The 16,557-nt window shown below is 50.1% G+C and overlaps 1 protein-coding gene across 3 annotated transcripts in view; it reads left to right on the top strand.

Annotated features, from left to right (window-relative positions):
- Nucleotides 1-1,185: 1,185 nt before the first annotated feature.
- PHF12 (PHD finger protein 12) overlaps nt 1,186-16,557 on the top strand; it is a 52,371-nt gene continuing 36,999 nt past the window's right edge. For 2 of the 3 annotated variants that reach the window (XM_081942809.1, XM_081942810.1), the window contains exons 1-2: nt 1,186-1,603; nt 1,700-2,112. In XM_081942809.1, the coding sequence (XP_081798935.1) occupies nt 1,538-1,603; nt 1,700-2,112 (479 nt within the window). In that variant the 5' untranslated portion in view covers nt 1,186-1,537. Of the gene's footprint in view, nt 1,604-1,699; nt 2,113-3,968; nt 4,139-16,557 lie in introns of those variants that run through there. The other variant, XM_081942811.1, reaches the window with a different exon arrangement.

Here is a 16,557-nt window from a genome sequence, read left to right on the forward strand (position 1 = left end):
CCACCCCGTCCCCTAGGTCCCCCCACCTTCTGCTCCCTAAAAGTGCCGCCCCTTCCATCCGCTGCCCCCCCCCCAAAGAAACGCCGTTCCGCTTTCTGCAAATGCAATGCACCCCCAGGGCTCCCCCCACCACGCACCACGCCCAGGGGAGGACCCCCTCCCCAATTCCAGCCTGCGACCCCAGAGAATTAGGACTGCCCTACAGGAAGGGCATTATCTCCCCGGAGACCCTTCCTATCCGTGTTCACACGAACGAATCCACCCGTGTAGATGGTCCACCCCGGCGGGTGCGTCTGTCTCCCCTCCAGCCTCGCCCCTCTCCATCGTGATCTGCAAGCCCCCTCCTCATAAGGCTCCTCCGCCCCCCCCCCCTTCATTGTGGCCCAAAGATGCTCCCAGTCCGCCATTCTCCGGCTATGTGATGTGCAGGGTTCTCGCAGCACCGGGCCGCTGCTGCAAGGAAGAGCCCCTTGCAGAGCCCCGAAAAGAGCCGGCATATTCGGCGTGCGAACAAAAGAACTGCTCCCCTTTCCCTTCGCAGTACTGCTCGCCGGTAGTGCGCAGAATCACGTCCTGGTTCTTTCTGCGCATGCGCATGGAACACCCCCGTTACTCCGACGAACGCCTGGTATAGCCAATGCGCAACGAAGCACCTGCGCTATTAAAAAAATAGGGAACAAAATAAAATACTCCTCGCCTAGTTATAAGCCCGCATTATTTATTAAAACATTATTTTAAGTCATGACTTTAAACGCGGTTGTACATTTGCAATAAAACAAAAATATATAAAAGGTCACTCCGCGCAGGAGCAGATCTTAGAAAGAGAGTGGCGCATGCGCACGATAGAACGGGAGCGGAAAGAATGAAGGAAAAAGGGGGGAGGCCACGCTTGCGCAGAAAGACCGGGGGAAAGTAACAAAAATAGTGCCGGAGCGGCCGCGCGTGCGCAAATCAAGGCCGCCCGCGCGCGGAGCGGCGCTTGCGCACACAGGAGACGGGGGCAAGGCGGGGCGCGGAAACGGAGCCGAACGGGAGGGGGGGGAAGAGTGGGGGGAAAAGAGGAGGCTGTATCGTTACGCATGCGCGGCGTGGAGGACCCAGAGCGCTGCCTTTCCCCCCGAGCGAACCAGAAGCCGTGTTGTGTGTGTTTTTTTTTTTGGTGCGGCCGCCCCGCGCCTGCGCGGCAGAGGCCCGCCGCCGCGCGCATGCTCCCGGGGAGGCGGGGAGGCGGCGGTGCGCCTGCGCGACGAGCGCTGTGGCAGCGGCGGGGCCCTGCATGTGAGGCGGCGGCGGCGGCGGCGGCGGGCGACCTTCCCCTCAGCGACGGCGAGGGCCCCGCCCCCTGTCATGGCAGCCGCCCCCTCAGGCGGCCCGCGGCCTGTCTCGGCGGAGGCGGCGGAGGGCCCCCTCAGGAGAAGGCCCGTCGGGTAGGCCGAGCCCCAGGCGGCGACCAGTCCCCCGCGGCCCCGCGACGACGACGCGCTTACCCCGCCGGCCCGGCCTGAGCGTCGCGCTGCGGCCCGGCCCTCGCCCTTGGATGTGGGAGAGGATGGAGGCCAAGACGGTGGTCTACGACCTGGACACCACGGGGGGCCTCATGGAGGTGAGCGCGGGGGGGGGGAGGAAAGGGGTAGGGGCGGGGGGGGTCCCGTCAGGTGCCCGGATGACCGACGTTCTCCCCCTGCCCCTCCCCCCGCAGCAAATCCAGGCGCTGCTGGCCCCTCCGCGGAGCGACGACGGCGGCGGCGGCGGCGGGAGCGAGAAGCGGAGTCGGCGGCCGGAGCGAGGAGGAGGAGGCGACGGTCACCCAGCGCACCACTTCCATCCGCAGCATCACCACCACCACCACCACCACCACCACAACCCCGCGGCGCCCCCGCCGGGCATCGCTGGGCACCCGCACGGGGCGCCCCCGCCCCCCCACGCCGGAGGCCCCCCCGGAGCCCCCCACCAGCACCACCAGCAGCCCCCCTCGGCCTCCGCCGCCGCCTCCACGGCCGCCCAACGGCGCAGCGGCCGCGCCACCAACCACGACAGCTGCGACAGCTGCAAGGAGGGCGGCGACCTTCTGTGCTGCGACCACTGCCCGGCCGCCTTCCACCTCCAGTGCTGGTGAGTGAGGGGGAGAGAGGGGGACCCCGGCCCTCCTTCCCTTCCTTCCTTCCTTCTCTCCCTATCTCATCCCCATCCATCTCTTTCCTTCTTTCTTCTCTTCTTCCCTCCCTCGCTCTCATTCCTACCCACCTATCCTTCTCCATTTGCTTCTTTCTTTCCCTCTTCCCTCCATCTATCCTTCTCCCTTTCTTTTTTCTTTCTTTCCTAACCTCCTTCCTTCTTTCCCTCTTTCTTCTCTTCTTCCCTCCATAGCTCTCTCCTTTCCTTCCTTCTTCTCTCCCTCTCATTCCTATCCATCTATCCTTCTCCCTTCCTTCTTCCTGCTCTCTATCTCTCCCTGCTTTTTCCTTCTTCCCTTCTCTCTTTCTTTCCTTCTTCCCTCCATCTTTCCTTCTCCCTTTCTTTCTCCCTTTCTTTCTTCCATCCACCTACCTTCTATCCTTTTCCTTTCTTCCCTTCCTGATTTCCCTCTTCCTTCTTTCCCCTCTCTGTCTCCCTTCCTTTCTTCCCAATAGCCTTCTCCCTTCCCTGCTTTTCCTTCTTTCGTCTCCTCCTCTTTTCCTCCTCTTTCTCCATTTCTTTTTTTCTTTCTTCCATCTACCTTCCTTCCATCCTTTTCCTTTATTTTCTTCCCTCCTCCCTTCTTTCTTCCCTCTATATCTTTCTCCTTTTCTTCCCTCCACCTTCCCTCCCTCCTTTTTCTTTCTTTTCTTCTTCCCTTCCCTCCACTCCCTTCCATCCATCCTTCCTTCTTTCCTCCACCTCCCTTTCTTCCTTCCTTCCTCACCCCTCCATACTCGTCCTTCCGGCACTGCCCGTCCGTTATCCCTGCCCGCCTGTTATCCCGGCTGCTTTCCATTCCCGCCGGGCAGGGCGCCGACAACATGGCAACCCGCCTGGGATTGCTGCCTCTTTTCCTCCAGCGCCATTTTGCCCATTGGGCCCCTCCTGATGTTCCCCCCCTCCCACCCTGCCAGCCGAGCCCCCTTCCCCCATCAGCCTCCAAGGCCCAGCCAAGCCCGCTCATCCAGGGAGGGAGGGAGGGAGGGACGCTGGGCTGGGGCCCTCTTGGCTGGGAGGAGGAGAAAGGAGGAGGAGGGTGCCAGCTACTCCCAAGTAGACCCAGGCAGGCTGGGGCTGCTTCCTCCCTCTTTTGTTTATAGCCTGGAGGTGCTTTGGGGCTCCTCCTCCTCCTCTTCCAGCCGGGAAATCGGCTGCAGGTTTCTCAGCCCATTGTTTGCATTTGGCAGCCCTGGCCCGGGGATTGGGGAGCCCGGTTTGAAAGAAGGTGCCTTTGCTCGCTAGGCAGGCAGGCTGGGTGGTGCAGGCCTCCGGAGCTGGCAGGAGCGCAGGGAAGAGGCGGTGGTGGTGGCGGCAGCAGCAGCCATAAAAGGAAGGCGGTGCGACAGGCCAAGGCGTCCTCGCCTGCCGCCTCCAGATCGGGAGGGTCAGCGGGGAAGCGAGCCTCCGGTGGCTTTTGTGCCCTCCCCGGAGCCCTCCTCTTCCACCTGGCTGGGGATCTGGGCCGGGCTGTGCCTCAGGCTTGCGATGGGAGGCGGCCAAAAGTTTTTGAGCTGGTCAGCAGGAAGGAGGAGGTGATGACCCCACCGGCAAGGTGCCTGGTGTGATCTGAGGCTTTGGAAGGACACAGCCCGCCCCGAAAGGGAAGGAGGCTGGAGAAGTCGAGGAGGAGGAGGACAGTAGCCTGAATTCTGTGTCCCTAGGACGGTTACACCAATGGCCCAGCCTGGCCTGTGCTGGATGCCGGCCCTGCCACCTCCCAGCCATTGTCTGTATTGAGAGTTACGCCCCAGCGCATCTACACGAGAGAGAGAGAGGGGGAGAGAGCGGCCGTTACCACCGTCTCAATGGCTCCTGGCAGCTCCTGGAGGAATGGCTCCCATCCTCCTTTGCCCTTTTCATTGGCGGAACTGAGACTTGCCTCCCCTTGGCTTCTGCAGGGCTCCGCTGCTGCTGCTGCTGCTGCCTCTCAGCCAACCATTTTGCCTCCCGGAGGCTGCGGGTGAGGAGCTGTTGGGGGGGCGGGGGGAAGGGTCACTCCGTGCCTCTTTTTTAAAGATGGCCCTGAGCTGCTTTTGGGCGGAAGGCAAATGGCTGTTTAATTGAAGGTGGCATTTCAGTTCTCTTTCCCCGGCATTTGTTTTTGTTTAAATTATATAAACTGGCAGCGCACAGGGGAGGCTTTCTTTCTGCATTTGTTTAACTTGGGCCCCGCTTTCTGTGGCGCTGGGCTGACTTGTATTGTTTACACAGTTGCAAATAAAAAAAAAATCGCTTTGCATTTCTTGCTTCGACTTCAAACAAGGCTCCTTCTCGCCCACAGCCGCTCTGGGCCTTTTCTTGTTGGGAGCCGAGGAAAAGCTGCTGGACGTTGGAGTCTAGGTTACGTTGGGGAAGGGGAGGCAGCCTAGGGAAGGAAAATGGCAGAAGCTGGCCGTTATTAGGGGCTGAGGCGACCCTGCTTTCTTCCTCTGTTTGGGGAGTGCTGGGGTTTAATTTTATAGGTTGGGCTTTGGGCCCTTGGCATCAGCACTGCTCTGCCTCCCAGCTCTTATAAAATCTAAGCTTTATTACTCACGAGAAAGGAGAGAAGCTGTTCAGCGCGATGAAACTGATGGACTCTTGGTGGAAAATGGAGAGGGGGCAGTGTTTTTGGAGGGGGGGATTGTCCTGAAAAATAAGGCCGTTCTTCGCTTTTCCTCTGTGTGCGATAGGCCGCGTTGTTTCTGAACTGTACCTACTCAAAACTTGCCTGTCAAACAAAGAAAAGCCTGTCTGCCTTAGATGCGTTCTCGCTGCTGACGCTGACCTGGCCGCTTCCCTTGTGATTTTGTGCAACCAGGATGCAGCCTGTGGATAGTCGGCGAAGGATTAATTTGTATTAAAAGGATTACAGTTAGGAGCAAGCTCCATGTAGAGAGCCCTGCCTTTTGGTCAGATGAGATCCTGGCTGCGTGTGCATAGATGGCCTCCGTAGCTTCCTTTTCAAGATATCAGAAGACGAGCTATCGATGGTTGCCATGGCATTGTTTAGAAAAAGCATAGGAAAGAGTTTGTAAAACCTCGGCCGACAGCCTGGCAAAATAGATAAATGGAGTATCCTGTCTCCTTTGTATTTCTTCAGAATTTGCGCACTCAGGGCCCATATTTTATGTCCAGTCTATTCTTTCGTCTCGGGACGTGCTACATTTAATGGAGATTAGCGAGAAAGTTATTGTGTGTTTTAAAAACTTCTCTTCGATGCACGCTTGTTCTTTCTGCTGCAGCCAGTATGCTGACATTACCGATTCTTTGAGCAGCTTTTGTGAATAAAAAAAAAATTAAAAGTAGCTAGGAGATGCTTGACTGTTTCGTTTTCTTTCACCGTTCCTCCAATCAGGTGCCTTCATATATGTTGTTCTACATATATGATGCCCAGCCTTCATTGGCCACATTGGCTGGGAATTTGCCAAGTAGCCCTCTTAACACATTTGGGAACATCAGACTGGGGGAGCTTAACAATACCCGTATGCCTCTAGCTTAAATGATCTTCATTCCTTCCCTCCTTTTTAATATGCACTTAAATATACATTAACTTTCGCCGGCTGTTCCCAAAGTACGTTTATCGTTTTGTGGGTGAGACTGGCTTTACAAAGGACAGATACCGTCCACGCTGTTAGATTTAGAAGTTACCCAACTCCAGAATGACTCTGGGCAAGCTTAGATGTAAAATAGATAAACAGTTTTTTAAAAAATGAATCTAAACATGCAGACAAACTGCAAATTACGTCCCAGGGCTCCACAAACACCCTAGCCCCAAGGCCTGGGAGAAAAGCCAGGTTTCTAAAGACTTCCGGAACATCGTCAGGATGGTTTGCTAAAGGGATCTCTGTAATTAAAGGAATTTCATCAAGGGAAAAAGAGGATCTTTGTTTTGCAGGTAACTAGGAAATAAACTGATAGTGGCAGAGAGCAAACAGAGCTTGTTTTCCCCCGGTTGTAAAACTCCTTCTCCAAACCTTCGTGAATCATCTTGTCCGTCTGGGTGAACTCCCGCTGATAACCTCTCAAGTCAAGAGTTCCAAAACCTTTGAAATCAGCTGCAATTCCCTTTGAAAAAAAGACACTGGCCCTGTATAAGGAACTTGAATGTTTCGTGTCTATGGAGATTCTCAGTCACCCGGGTCACGGTTGTCCCAAAGGCAGCTGGATTTTCTGTTTTCCTTGAAAACGCTTCTCTTCCAAGAAGCTTCTTCAATTCCGAAGAAGTGAAGAACTGAAGCAGCTTCTTGGATGAGAAGGGAAACGTCTTCGAGGTTAAAAAAAACAAAGTCCACTTGCCTTTTGAAAAACCGCCTTTGGGACTTTGCTGACGGCCTTTAAAAGGGCCTTTTATTACTTCCTCACCATATTATTTTTGCGAATTTTCTTCCTGGTGGCTACTTCCTAGTTGCTCCCTCTGTACCTTTAAGGAACTGACTTTGTTTCCCCTTATGGGTTTGTTTGTTTTTTGGCTCGGCTGCTCTCAATATAGGTCAGCCATTTGGAGACCTGTGGTGTGAGGGCTTAAAAGGAAATTCTGGAGTTGAGTCTGCCTTTCTGAGGAGTTCCAGCTTCTTCCTGTTCTCTGACAGACCCGGGTGTGTGCTGTTTTGTCTTCTAAGGGGGTACAGATAACTGTTCATCTGAATGCATTTGTTCGTCCCGGCTCCAACCTGCTGCAAGTGCCCCAGTTCTGATCTTTATCTAGCATTTAAAAATGGTCTTTGTGGTTTGTTGGCTTCCTCCAGCCTATGTAAAAAGTTGCGATAAAGGAGAATATTTGTCGGTCGGGGTCTTTGATGTTTTCTGAGCTTGGTGGTTTGAACTGCAGATGTTTCATTACCCAACTAGTTAACAACATCAGGCTACAAAGGGGGTGGGGGAGGAATTTCAAAGAGGAGGATAATGAGGAAGGAAGGAGGATGACAAGGAGGATGCTAGAAGGGAGGGGGGTGGAGAATGGAGGATAATGATAAAGGGAGGTGGGAGGAGGAGGAGGACTGTGGGGTCCTTGGAGCTCTCTGTGCTTTGTGGTTTTCTTGCAGACAATTCATTATCCAACTAGGCAAGAGCCTCAGTGCTGTTGTAACAGTACAGTAATAACACTGGCAGCACTGACGATGTTCCCTAGTTGGGTAATGAAATGTCTGCAAGAAAACAACCAAGCTCACAGAGGTCCAAGGACCTGTCAGTCCTCCTCCTCCTCCTCCTCCTAGCGCTGATGATGTTACCTAGTTTGGTAATTAAACATCTGCAAGAAAACAACCAAGCTCGGAGAAGCATCCAGGATCCTTCCTGTAAAACACTTCCTCAAAAGTCTGGTATTTTGTAAAATGCTTAAAATTCTGCTACCTTCGGGATGTTAAGAGATGATGGTCAAGGACCGGAGTCCATTTGGCCAGCCTTGTCCCTTCATCTCCTAAATGGGCCCCTTTCAGGCTTTACCCAGAGGTGCTACTGAGAACTGACCCTGCTATTTGCCACCTGCCAGGTAGTTCTCCACTGTTTATGGAGGCCTTACCTCCTTTTACGATTGTTCAGATAAGGTTACTGTTGCACAAAGGTGAATTATTTGATAACATGTTGGGTTGACTCTCTCTTTAATGGCTGCACAAGGAGTCCTTCCAGACGAAGCGTGAAGGATAAACATTTTGAATATGCAAAGTAAGTCAGTAATTCACCAGCTCTATGCACTGTGGAAAGTATATTAAACATGGATTGCATATGTGCCCCTCTTTGAGGTGCTCCTCAATTGTTGGCTGCATGCATGTGAGGAGAGGACTTCTAAAATGTGGGGTGAATTTAAGAACCACTCCTAAAAGTTTCAACCCTTAAGTGATCAGCTTTTGAGAAATCTGGATTGTAACCTGCTTCAGATTACAACAAAGGACAGGATAACACAAGACAGTTGGAAGGGACCTTGGAGGTCTTCTAGTCCAGTGGTCACCAACTGGTGGTCTGCGAGAAAATTTTGGTGGTCCCCAGAAAAATTATTTGCATTTTTTTATTTTACACTAAATACTATTTATCTTTTTTTAAAAAAAACGTATTAGTGGTCCATAGGATTTACAATTATGAATCTAGTGGTCCCTGAGGTCCGAAAGGTTGGTGACCGTTGTTCTAGTCCAATCCCATTGTGCAGGCAGGAGACCCTAAACCAGGGAAGTCCAACCTTGGAGCGTTTAAGACTGGTGGACCTCAACTTCAACTATGCTAGCTGAGGAATTCTGGGAGTTGAAGTTCACAAGTCTTAAACGTTCCAAGGTTGGACATCCATACCCTACAATACATCATTCCAGAGAAATAGCTGTCCAGTCTCTTCTTAAAAACCTCCAGTGATGAAGCACCCACCATTTATGGAGACAAGCCGTTTGTTCCACTGGTTAATTTTTCTCACTGTTGGAAATTTCTCCTTAGTTCTAGGTTGCTTCTCTCCTTAGTTAGTTTCCACCCATTGCTTCTTGTTCTACCCTCAGGTGCCTTGGAGAATAGCTTGATTCCCTCTTCTCTGGGGCAGCCCCTGAGATATTGGAAGACTGCTATCCTGTCTCCCCTCGTCCTTCTTTTCATTAAACGAGACATCCCCAATTCCTGCCACTGTTATTCACATGTTTTATCCTCCAGTCCCTTAATAATCTTTGTTGGTCTTCTCTGATGCCTAGCAGTAGAACTTTGGTCGTCCAAAGGCCCCAGATTCTTCTCCAGTGGTAGGAGATGGAAGGGCTGAGAAGGGACCTCATCCTGGCCGGGAGAGCGTGGTGACCTGCTCTGAAATCTCTTCAGAGGACTTTTGTGGTAATAACAACATGCCATACAGGAGAGACTTCTATTTTGGCAGCCATTGGATGGATGGACTGAGCAGCATCACAATCTGTTGTTACAGGAGAAAAAGACCCTTCGATGGAGCAATGAGATTCAGACTGCCATTCACCAAAATCCTGGGCCTCCTTCGTTGAGGTGCTCTCTGGGCTTGATGGTTTTCTTGCAGTCCTTTCATTACCTAACTAGGGAACATCGTCAGTGCAGAAGGGAGGAGGGGGGAGGAAGATTGTGGGGTCCTTAGTGCTCTCTCAGCTTTATTGTTTTCTTGCAAACCTTTCCTGACTCAGCTAGGTAACACCGACCGTGCTACCTTTGCAGGGTTTGCATACAGCAAACCCTGCTTCCTCCCAGCACTGATGGCGTTACTTAGTTTGGGTCATGAAATGTCTGCAAGAAAACAGCCAAGCTCAGAGGGCACCCAGGACCACGCAGTTTGAACCCTGAGCTAAAATACTCTCCTTTATCCATCACCTTAGTTCAGGGGTGTCCAAACTTGGCAACTTTAAGACTTGTGGACTTCAACACCTAGAATTCCCCAGCCAGCTGGCTGGGGAATTCTGGGTGTTGAAGTCCACAAGTCTTAAAGTTGCCAAGTTTGGACACCCCTGCCTTAGTTGATTTGGGGGTGGGGGGGAGCAGTTTGAAGGAGTGGATAATGGGTTGGAGATTTCTTGAGCCATGTTCCCCATTTAGCCCTCCAGTCAGACTCGGGAAAAGTACGTAGCAGGACCGGGAGGAGCATTAATTTGGTTTTAAAACAAATTAAGCACAATTACAGTTAATTAAGGCTTCCCTGTCAACTTCTGGAGGATTCTCTTCCTTGGGGTGCTGGGATTATTCTATCCAGATATCAAAGGAAGCCTCGTAGCGGAAGGAAAGAGCTGCCAGAAGGGCAGAATTGTAGAGGGGAGGAAAGGCATAGTAGCCAAGGGAGGATGGATCCACGGCCCCACCCAGCCAAGGAAAAAACCTTCCCAAACTGGCTGCTTCAGGGACGGTTTTTTTATAAACTTGGCACAACCATTAAAAAGACTTTCCTCTTGAGGATTTTCAAGCCTTGAGGCCATCCAAAACAGGAGCCAGGTAAATTCCTGGAGTACAACTCGACCAAAAAATGGAGCCCAACATTTCAGCTGCTAACCCAGACAGTGGTTCAGGGAGCTTGGGCCCCTGTTTTACAACCTTCCTTGCCGCGGTTGTTAAACGAATCAGTGCAGTTGTTAGGAACACGGTTATTAAGTGACTGTGGCTTGCCCATTGACTTGGCTTGCCGGGAGGTCGCAAAAGGGGATCACATGGAACACCCCACCCCCTCCCCCGGGACACTGCAACCGTCATAAATACGAGTCAGTGGGCAAGCATCTGGATGTTGATCCCTTGATCATGGGGATCCTGCAACAGTTGGTCATAAGTGTGAAGGCTGGCCCTGGGTCCCTATTTTAGCGCCATTGTAACTTCCAAGGGTCACTGAACGGATGGTCATAAGCTGAGGACTTCCTGTACTCTCTTGCCAGAAGCTTCTGTCAAGGAGCGAAGTCCGGCACTGTGGAGATATTTCTGGCTAAGACCCAGGAGCCAGATCTGAATTGCAAATGAAAGTGAGCCCTCTCGGTTTATCTCACCAGATGAATCCCATCGGAGTGCTCACGTTTCTGCGCTTCCTTCCACAACAGCCCAGCGGGATTAGGTAGTCCTCGACTTACGGCAGCTCGTTTAGTGACCGTTGGAAGTTACAACAGCACTGAAAAAAGGCACTTAACTACCATTTTTCACGCAACCGTTGCAACATCCCTGTGGTCACATGATCAGAATTCAGAGGCTTGACAGCGGACTCGTATTTATGACGGTTGAAGTATTCCGGGATCACATGATCCCCTTTTGCAACCATCTGACCAGCAAAGTCAATGGGGGAAGCCAGATTCACTTAATGACCGTGTGACTAACTTAATACCTGTGGTGATTCACTTAACAACAGTGGCAAGAAAGGTAGCCAAATGGGGCAAAACTCACTTAAACACTGGCTTGTTTAGCAAAAAAAAAAAAAAAAAAGTTGGTCTCAGCTTTGGTCATAAGTCAAGGACTACCTGTGACTCAAGGCACCAAACATCCCTAATGCTCCTTCCCTCCCCTCACCTGTGGTCGTAAGTTGAGGACTACCTGTAACTCAAGGCTTATGACCATTTTTCACATTTAACCTTTGTAATAGCCCCATGATTGATTTAGACACTTGGCAAACCGAACTTAGAACAACTTTATTGTGTACACTAAAATAGGCCTACATTCAAATGAAATTTCATTGCAGACTCAAACTTACGACCACATCGTCTGGTGCTTGCAGTATCCCAAGGTCACGTGATTTCCCCTCCTTTTGTGACCTTCTGACCAGCTAAGTCAACAGAGTGGCTGGATCCATTAATAACCGTGTGGCTAGCTTATCACCTACGGTGAGTCACTTAACAACTGTGGCAAGAAAGGTCATAAAATGGAGCAAAACTCACTTAACCACAAGAGAAATGTTGGGCTCAATTGGAGTCATAAGTCGAGGACTACCTGTATTAACGTCTTAGCAGGAAACTAAAAAATCACCTACAGGTAATCCTCGATTTAATGACCATAATGGAGTCTATTGTCACTATAGTCTCTGTTGGTTGTTAAGCAGGCTCATTTATGACCACATCTGGTTTTACAGCCCTTTGGGAGGGGGGGGAGGCTGTTGTTAAGCAATCCTGTTGTTTGCTGTGAGACCTTTTTTTGGGGGGGGGGAAGTAAACACTGGTTGCAACAAAAAAAAAATCACAAATTGTGACTGCAGGATGCTGCAAATGTCAACCAGTTGCCAAGTCCCGTAACCACAGGGGAGGGGAAGCCCAGCAAATCAGAACTTAGAATCCAGGCCATAAGTAGCTGTTTGGGGCACCGTCGTAACTTGAGAAAGTTGCTAAGCAACGGGTTATAAGTCAAGGGGCTACCTGTGATTCAACTCCCGGGAGGAGCTACTTCAGTAATTCTAACCAAAACGATCCTAATGTTTCACTGGGTGGAGGTTTTTTTCCTCCCATTTGAGAATTATTTTTAAAATTTGAATTTTATGTGTATCCTCTTTTCTGTGGAAACAGAAAACAGAGTGTCAGGTTTCCGAAATATGCCCTAATTAATTCATAATTTACTTTGCGTCTTGTATAACAATTAAGGCTGATACTTTATTTAGAATAGAATTAAGAATAGAATAGAGATGGAAGGGACCTTGGAGGTCTTCTAGTCCAGCCCCTTGCTCAGGCAGGAGACCCTCTACCACTTCAGAGAAGTGGCTGTCTAGTCTCTTCTTAAAAACCTCTGGCATTGGAGCACCCACAATTTCTGGTGGCAAGCTGTTCCACTGGTTAATTTTTCTCACTGTTAGAAAATTTCTCCTTAATTCCAGGCTGCTTCTCTCTCTGGTTAGCTTCCACCCGTTGCTTCTTGTCCTCTGGTGCTTTGGAGAATAATTAGACCCCCCCCCTTTTTTTTTCTTTGGGGCAGCCCCTCAAATACTGGAATACTGCTATCATGTCACCCCTAATTCTTCTTTTCTCTAGACTAGCCAGACCCAAATCCTGCAGCCATTCTTCCTGTGTTTTACTGTGTCTTAGATGCTCTTCTCTGAACTTTTTCCAAAGTCTCCACATGTTTTGTTTTGTTTTTAAATTGTGGTTGAGCAGCCTGGCATACAGGCAGCCTCGCCTTTGGCATGGAGTTGGGGCTGCGTTATTTGGGGGGGTGAGGGGGGCTTTTTAGTAGTATGGTTGCAGTATTGCAGGTGTGGTATTACTAGGGTTTTGTAAAGCGGAACTGATGCCTCTGTTTGTACAACCCAGGATTGTGTTAGCTTTTTTGGCTGCTGCTCCGCACTCCTTCCTGGCCCATGTTCAAATGGCCGTCCACTGGGACTCCAAGGCCCCTCTCCCAGTTACTTCAGCAAGGGACATTTGGCTGGTTGAGGAGATGCAAAAGGCGGCTTCCTTACGGTGTAGGCCACAAATCACCACCATACATTGAACTCCCATTACCCCCTCATTTTCCCTTCGTAATTCTTCCCAGGGGCGGCATAATGCAATCATAAATCAAATGTTTTCAGTGGCATTCCATCATGCCGTTGGCCAAGTACGCGGTGAAGACATATTGGGTGAGCTGTTCCTTGATTGAGGAAAAAAAAAAGCTCCGGGGACAGGAAACGAGAAATATTTCTGGGCTCAACCGAGAAAGAAGTTTGCTAATTGTGGCTGAAGTGTAAATAAGGGAGATACGAAAGTCACTCTCGGTAACTAGAAGGCCCTTACGAGATTCTGTCGTTCTCTCAAAATCCCCCAAAGCAACTCTGTTTTTGTATGTATTGGGTGTTATTGAAGCTTTGGCCTTAAATGCACTCCTCAGCTTAATGACCACAATAGAGCCCAGAATTTCTGTTGCTAAGCGAGACACACGTTAACTGAGATTTGCCCTATTTTATGACCTTCTTTGCCACCATTGTTAAATGAATCACTGCAGTTAATTGTTGAGTTCATAACACAGTTGTTAAATCTGGCTGTCCTGAAGGGGGGGAGTCACATGACCCCCCCTCCCTGTGACCGTCATAAATACGAGTGGCCAAGTGTCTGAATTTTGATCATGAGACGGTGGAGTAGAAGCGACGATGGCGTGAAAATCGGTCAGAGCTCACTTTTCCCCCGTGCCGCTGTAACTTTGAATGGTCCCTAAATGAACCTCTTAGTGCAGTATCATTAAAATACCAAGATTCTGTAGTTTCAAATAGTCCAGAAAGGCAATAAAGAGGGGCTTCCCTCCCTCCCTCCCTCTTCATTTTTGCCTTTGATGGAAAAGAAGCCAACCATGGGTGACTTACATCCTTCAGATGCGGCTAAGAGGGAGACTCGTAACTCCAGAACTCCTTTGCAACGGTAGTTTTCTCAAAAGCTGCCCCCTCTGTGCCGGGCTTGTCGCAGTGGCGCCAACATGCACTTTGGGACTCTGGGAACGAGTGGTTGCAATTAAGAATCCAGTTGTTGTAACCTGAACCCGTCTTTCTCTGCACTGGGTCAGTTTTCTAACACACACACACACACACACACCGTGATGGCGAACCTTTTTGTTGCTGTGTGCCAAAAGCATGCGCGCACCCACACCCAGAATGCAATGCACACGTCACCCTCCCCCCACATGTGCGCTTGACACCCACCCACCCCATGCTCCCCCTTTCCCTGTGCCTGCACCCTGGGCCCCTCACCCATTTTTGGCTCCCAGTTTGGTGCAGGAGACATTCCAGGGCCAAAATGAGGCCTCCTGCACCATCCTGGGAGCCAAAATGTGGTGCGGGAAGCACTGCGCGAGGCCCTAAAATGCAATGCAAGCGTGTCTCCCCACACACACACACACACACACATCCCCCGCATATGCCCTGCCTCCCGTTCATGTGCAACAGGGACTGGAAGACCAGGTGGCTGGCTGGAGGCATGCGCCCATGCTTGATGGAAATGGGCTGGGGCGACAGCTGGCACAGAGAGGGCTCTGCGTGCCACCGGTGTTATGCGTGCCACAGGTTCGCCATCACAGCCCTAGAAAGTCTGCAGAGAAGACCCAAAGGTGCTTTTCTTTCAGAGGCAACTGGACTTTGTGGTTTTTCTTTGAAGACGTTTCGCTTCTCATCCAAGCAGCTTCTTCAGCTTACCTCAGTCAGAGCTGAAGAAGCTTCTTGGATGAGAAGCGAAACGTCTTCAAAGAAAAACCACAAAGTCCAGTTGCCTCTTGGGGGAGGGGGGGGAAGCACCGTTGGGACAACCGTGGCCTGGAGGACTGAAAATTCTGCAGAGGAGAAATCTGGAGGCTAAATTATACAGGTAGTCCTCGACTTACAGCAGTTCACTTAGTGACCCTTTGAAGTTACAATGGCACTGAAAAAACTGATTTGTGACTATTTTTCACCCTTATGCCTGTTGCGGCTTCCCCATGGTCATGCGATTTACACTTGGATGCTTGACAACTGTCTCACGTTTATGACGGTCACAGTGTCCCGGGGTCATGTGATCATATTTTGCAACCTTCTGACAAGCAAAGTCAAATGGGGAAACCAGATTCACTCAACAACCGTGTTATTAATTTAACAACTGCAGCGATTCACTTAACAAATGGGGCAAGAAAAGTTGTAGAATGGGGCAAAACTCACTTAACAAATTTCTTACTTGGCAGCATAAATTTTGGGCTCTATTATGGTCATAAGTTTAAGAATATCCATGATAAATGGTTAAGGGAACTAGGTGTATCTAGTCTATTAAAAAAAAATAACAAAGTTGGAAGGGACCTTGGAGGTCTTCTAGTCCAGCCCCTTGCTCAAGCAGGGCACACAATACCTTTCTAGACAAATGCCTGTCCAATCTCTTCTTGAAAACCTCCAGTGATGAAGCATCCACAACTTCTGGTGGCAAGCTGTTCCATTGGTTAATTGGTCTAAGTTCCAAGTTGGATCTCCCTCTGACTTCCGTTCCGAGAATTCCCCCAGCCAAAAGACTTTAAGATGCGTAGACCTAGAATCCTATGGTTGGAAGGGGCCTTGGAGGTTTTCTAGTCCAACCTCCAGGAGACCCTACACTGTTCTGGCATTAATCTCTTCTTTAAAATCTCCAGCGATGGGGCACCCACAACTTCTGGTGGCAAGATGTTCCATTGATGAATTGTTCTCACTGTCAGGAAGTTTCCAGGTTGCTTCTCTCCTTGATTACTTTCCATCCGTTGATTCTTCTCCTGCCTCCAGGGGCTTTGGAGAATAGGTGGACCCCCCCCTCTTGTTTGAGAAGGATTAGGGGGGGTGGGACATGACAGCTGTCTTCCAGTGCTTGAGGCACATGGAGATTATTCTCCAAAACACCTGAAGGATCAGAAGCAGCCTGTGGAACCAACTTAGAAATAAGGGAAGATTTCATGGCAGTTGAAAACAATCAATCAGTGGAATAGCTCCCTTCCTGGAGTCTAGGTGCTCCATCACTGGAGGTGTCAAAAATAAGATTGGGCAACTGTTTGACCAGAATAGCACGCCTTTAGCAGAGGGGTGGACTAGAAGACCTCCAAGGTCCCTCCCATTATGATTCTATCATCCCAAAAAGCTCTGTGCTTAGTCCCTGCACCTGTGAGTAAAAAGTCTGTGGCAGAAATCTCGAGAACGAAATCTGGAGTGGGCAACCACTGCCCTCCTAGGTCCTGGAGAATCCCGGCCTGCTCAATGCCACGTTGCCTACAACTGCTGATAGAGTAAGGATGCAGAGGCCATGAGCTGGAGAAGTCAGAGGTTTATATTACACACACACACACACACACACACACACACAGTCAAACTGCAAACTGAAGACCCCAGATGACGGGGAGAAAAGGAAGGATGAATGCAGATGTTTCTGCTTACCTCTTTCCTAATTTATTTTAAACCTGGGAAGTACCAGTTCTTGAGGATAACCATCAGAGAGAGAGAGAGAGAGTGAGGGTGTATGCATGTTCAAATATAATAATAATTACATAGATAATATTAATAGATATTAAATATGTAAGGTTTAATTAATG

The sequence above is a fragment of the Natrix helvetica genome, assembly GCF_964273705.1.
Source record: "Natrix helvetica genome assembly, chromosome: 2".
Classification (NCBI taxonomy): domain Eukaryota; kingdom Metazoa; phylum Chordata; class Lepidosauria; order Squamata; family Natricidae; genus Natrix; species Natrix helvetica.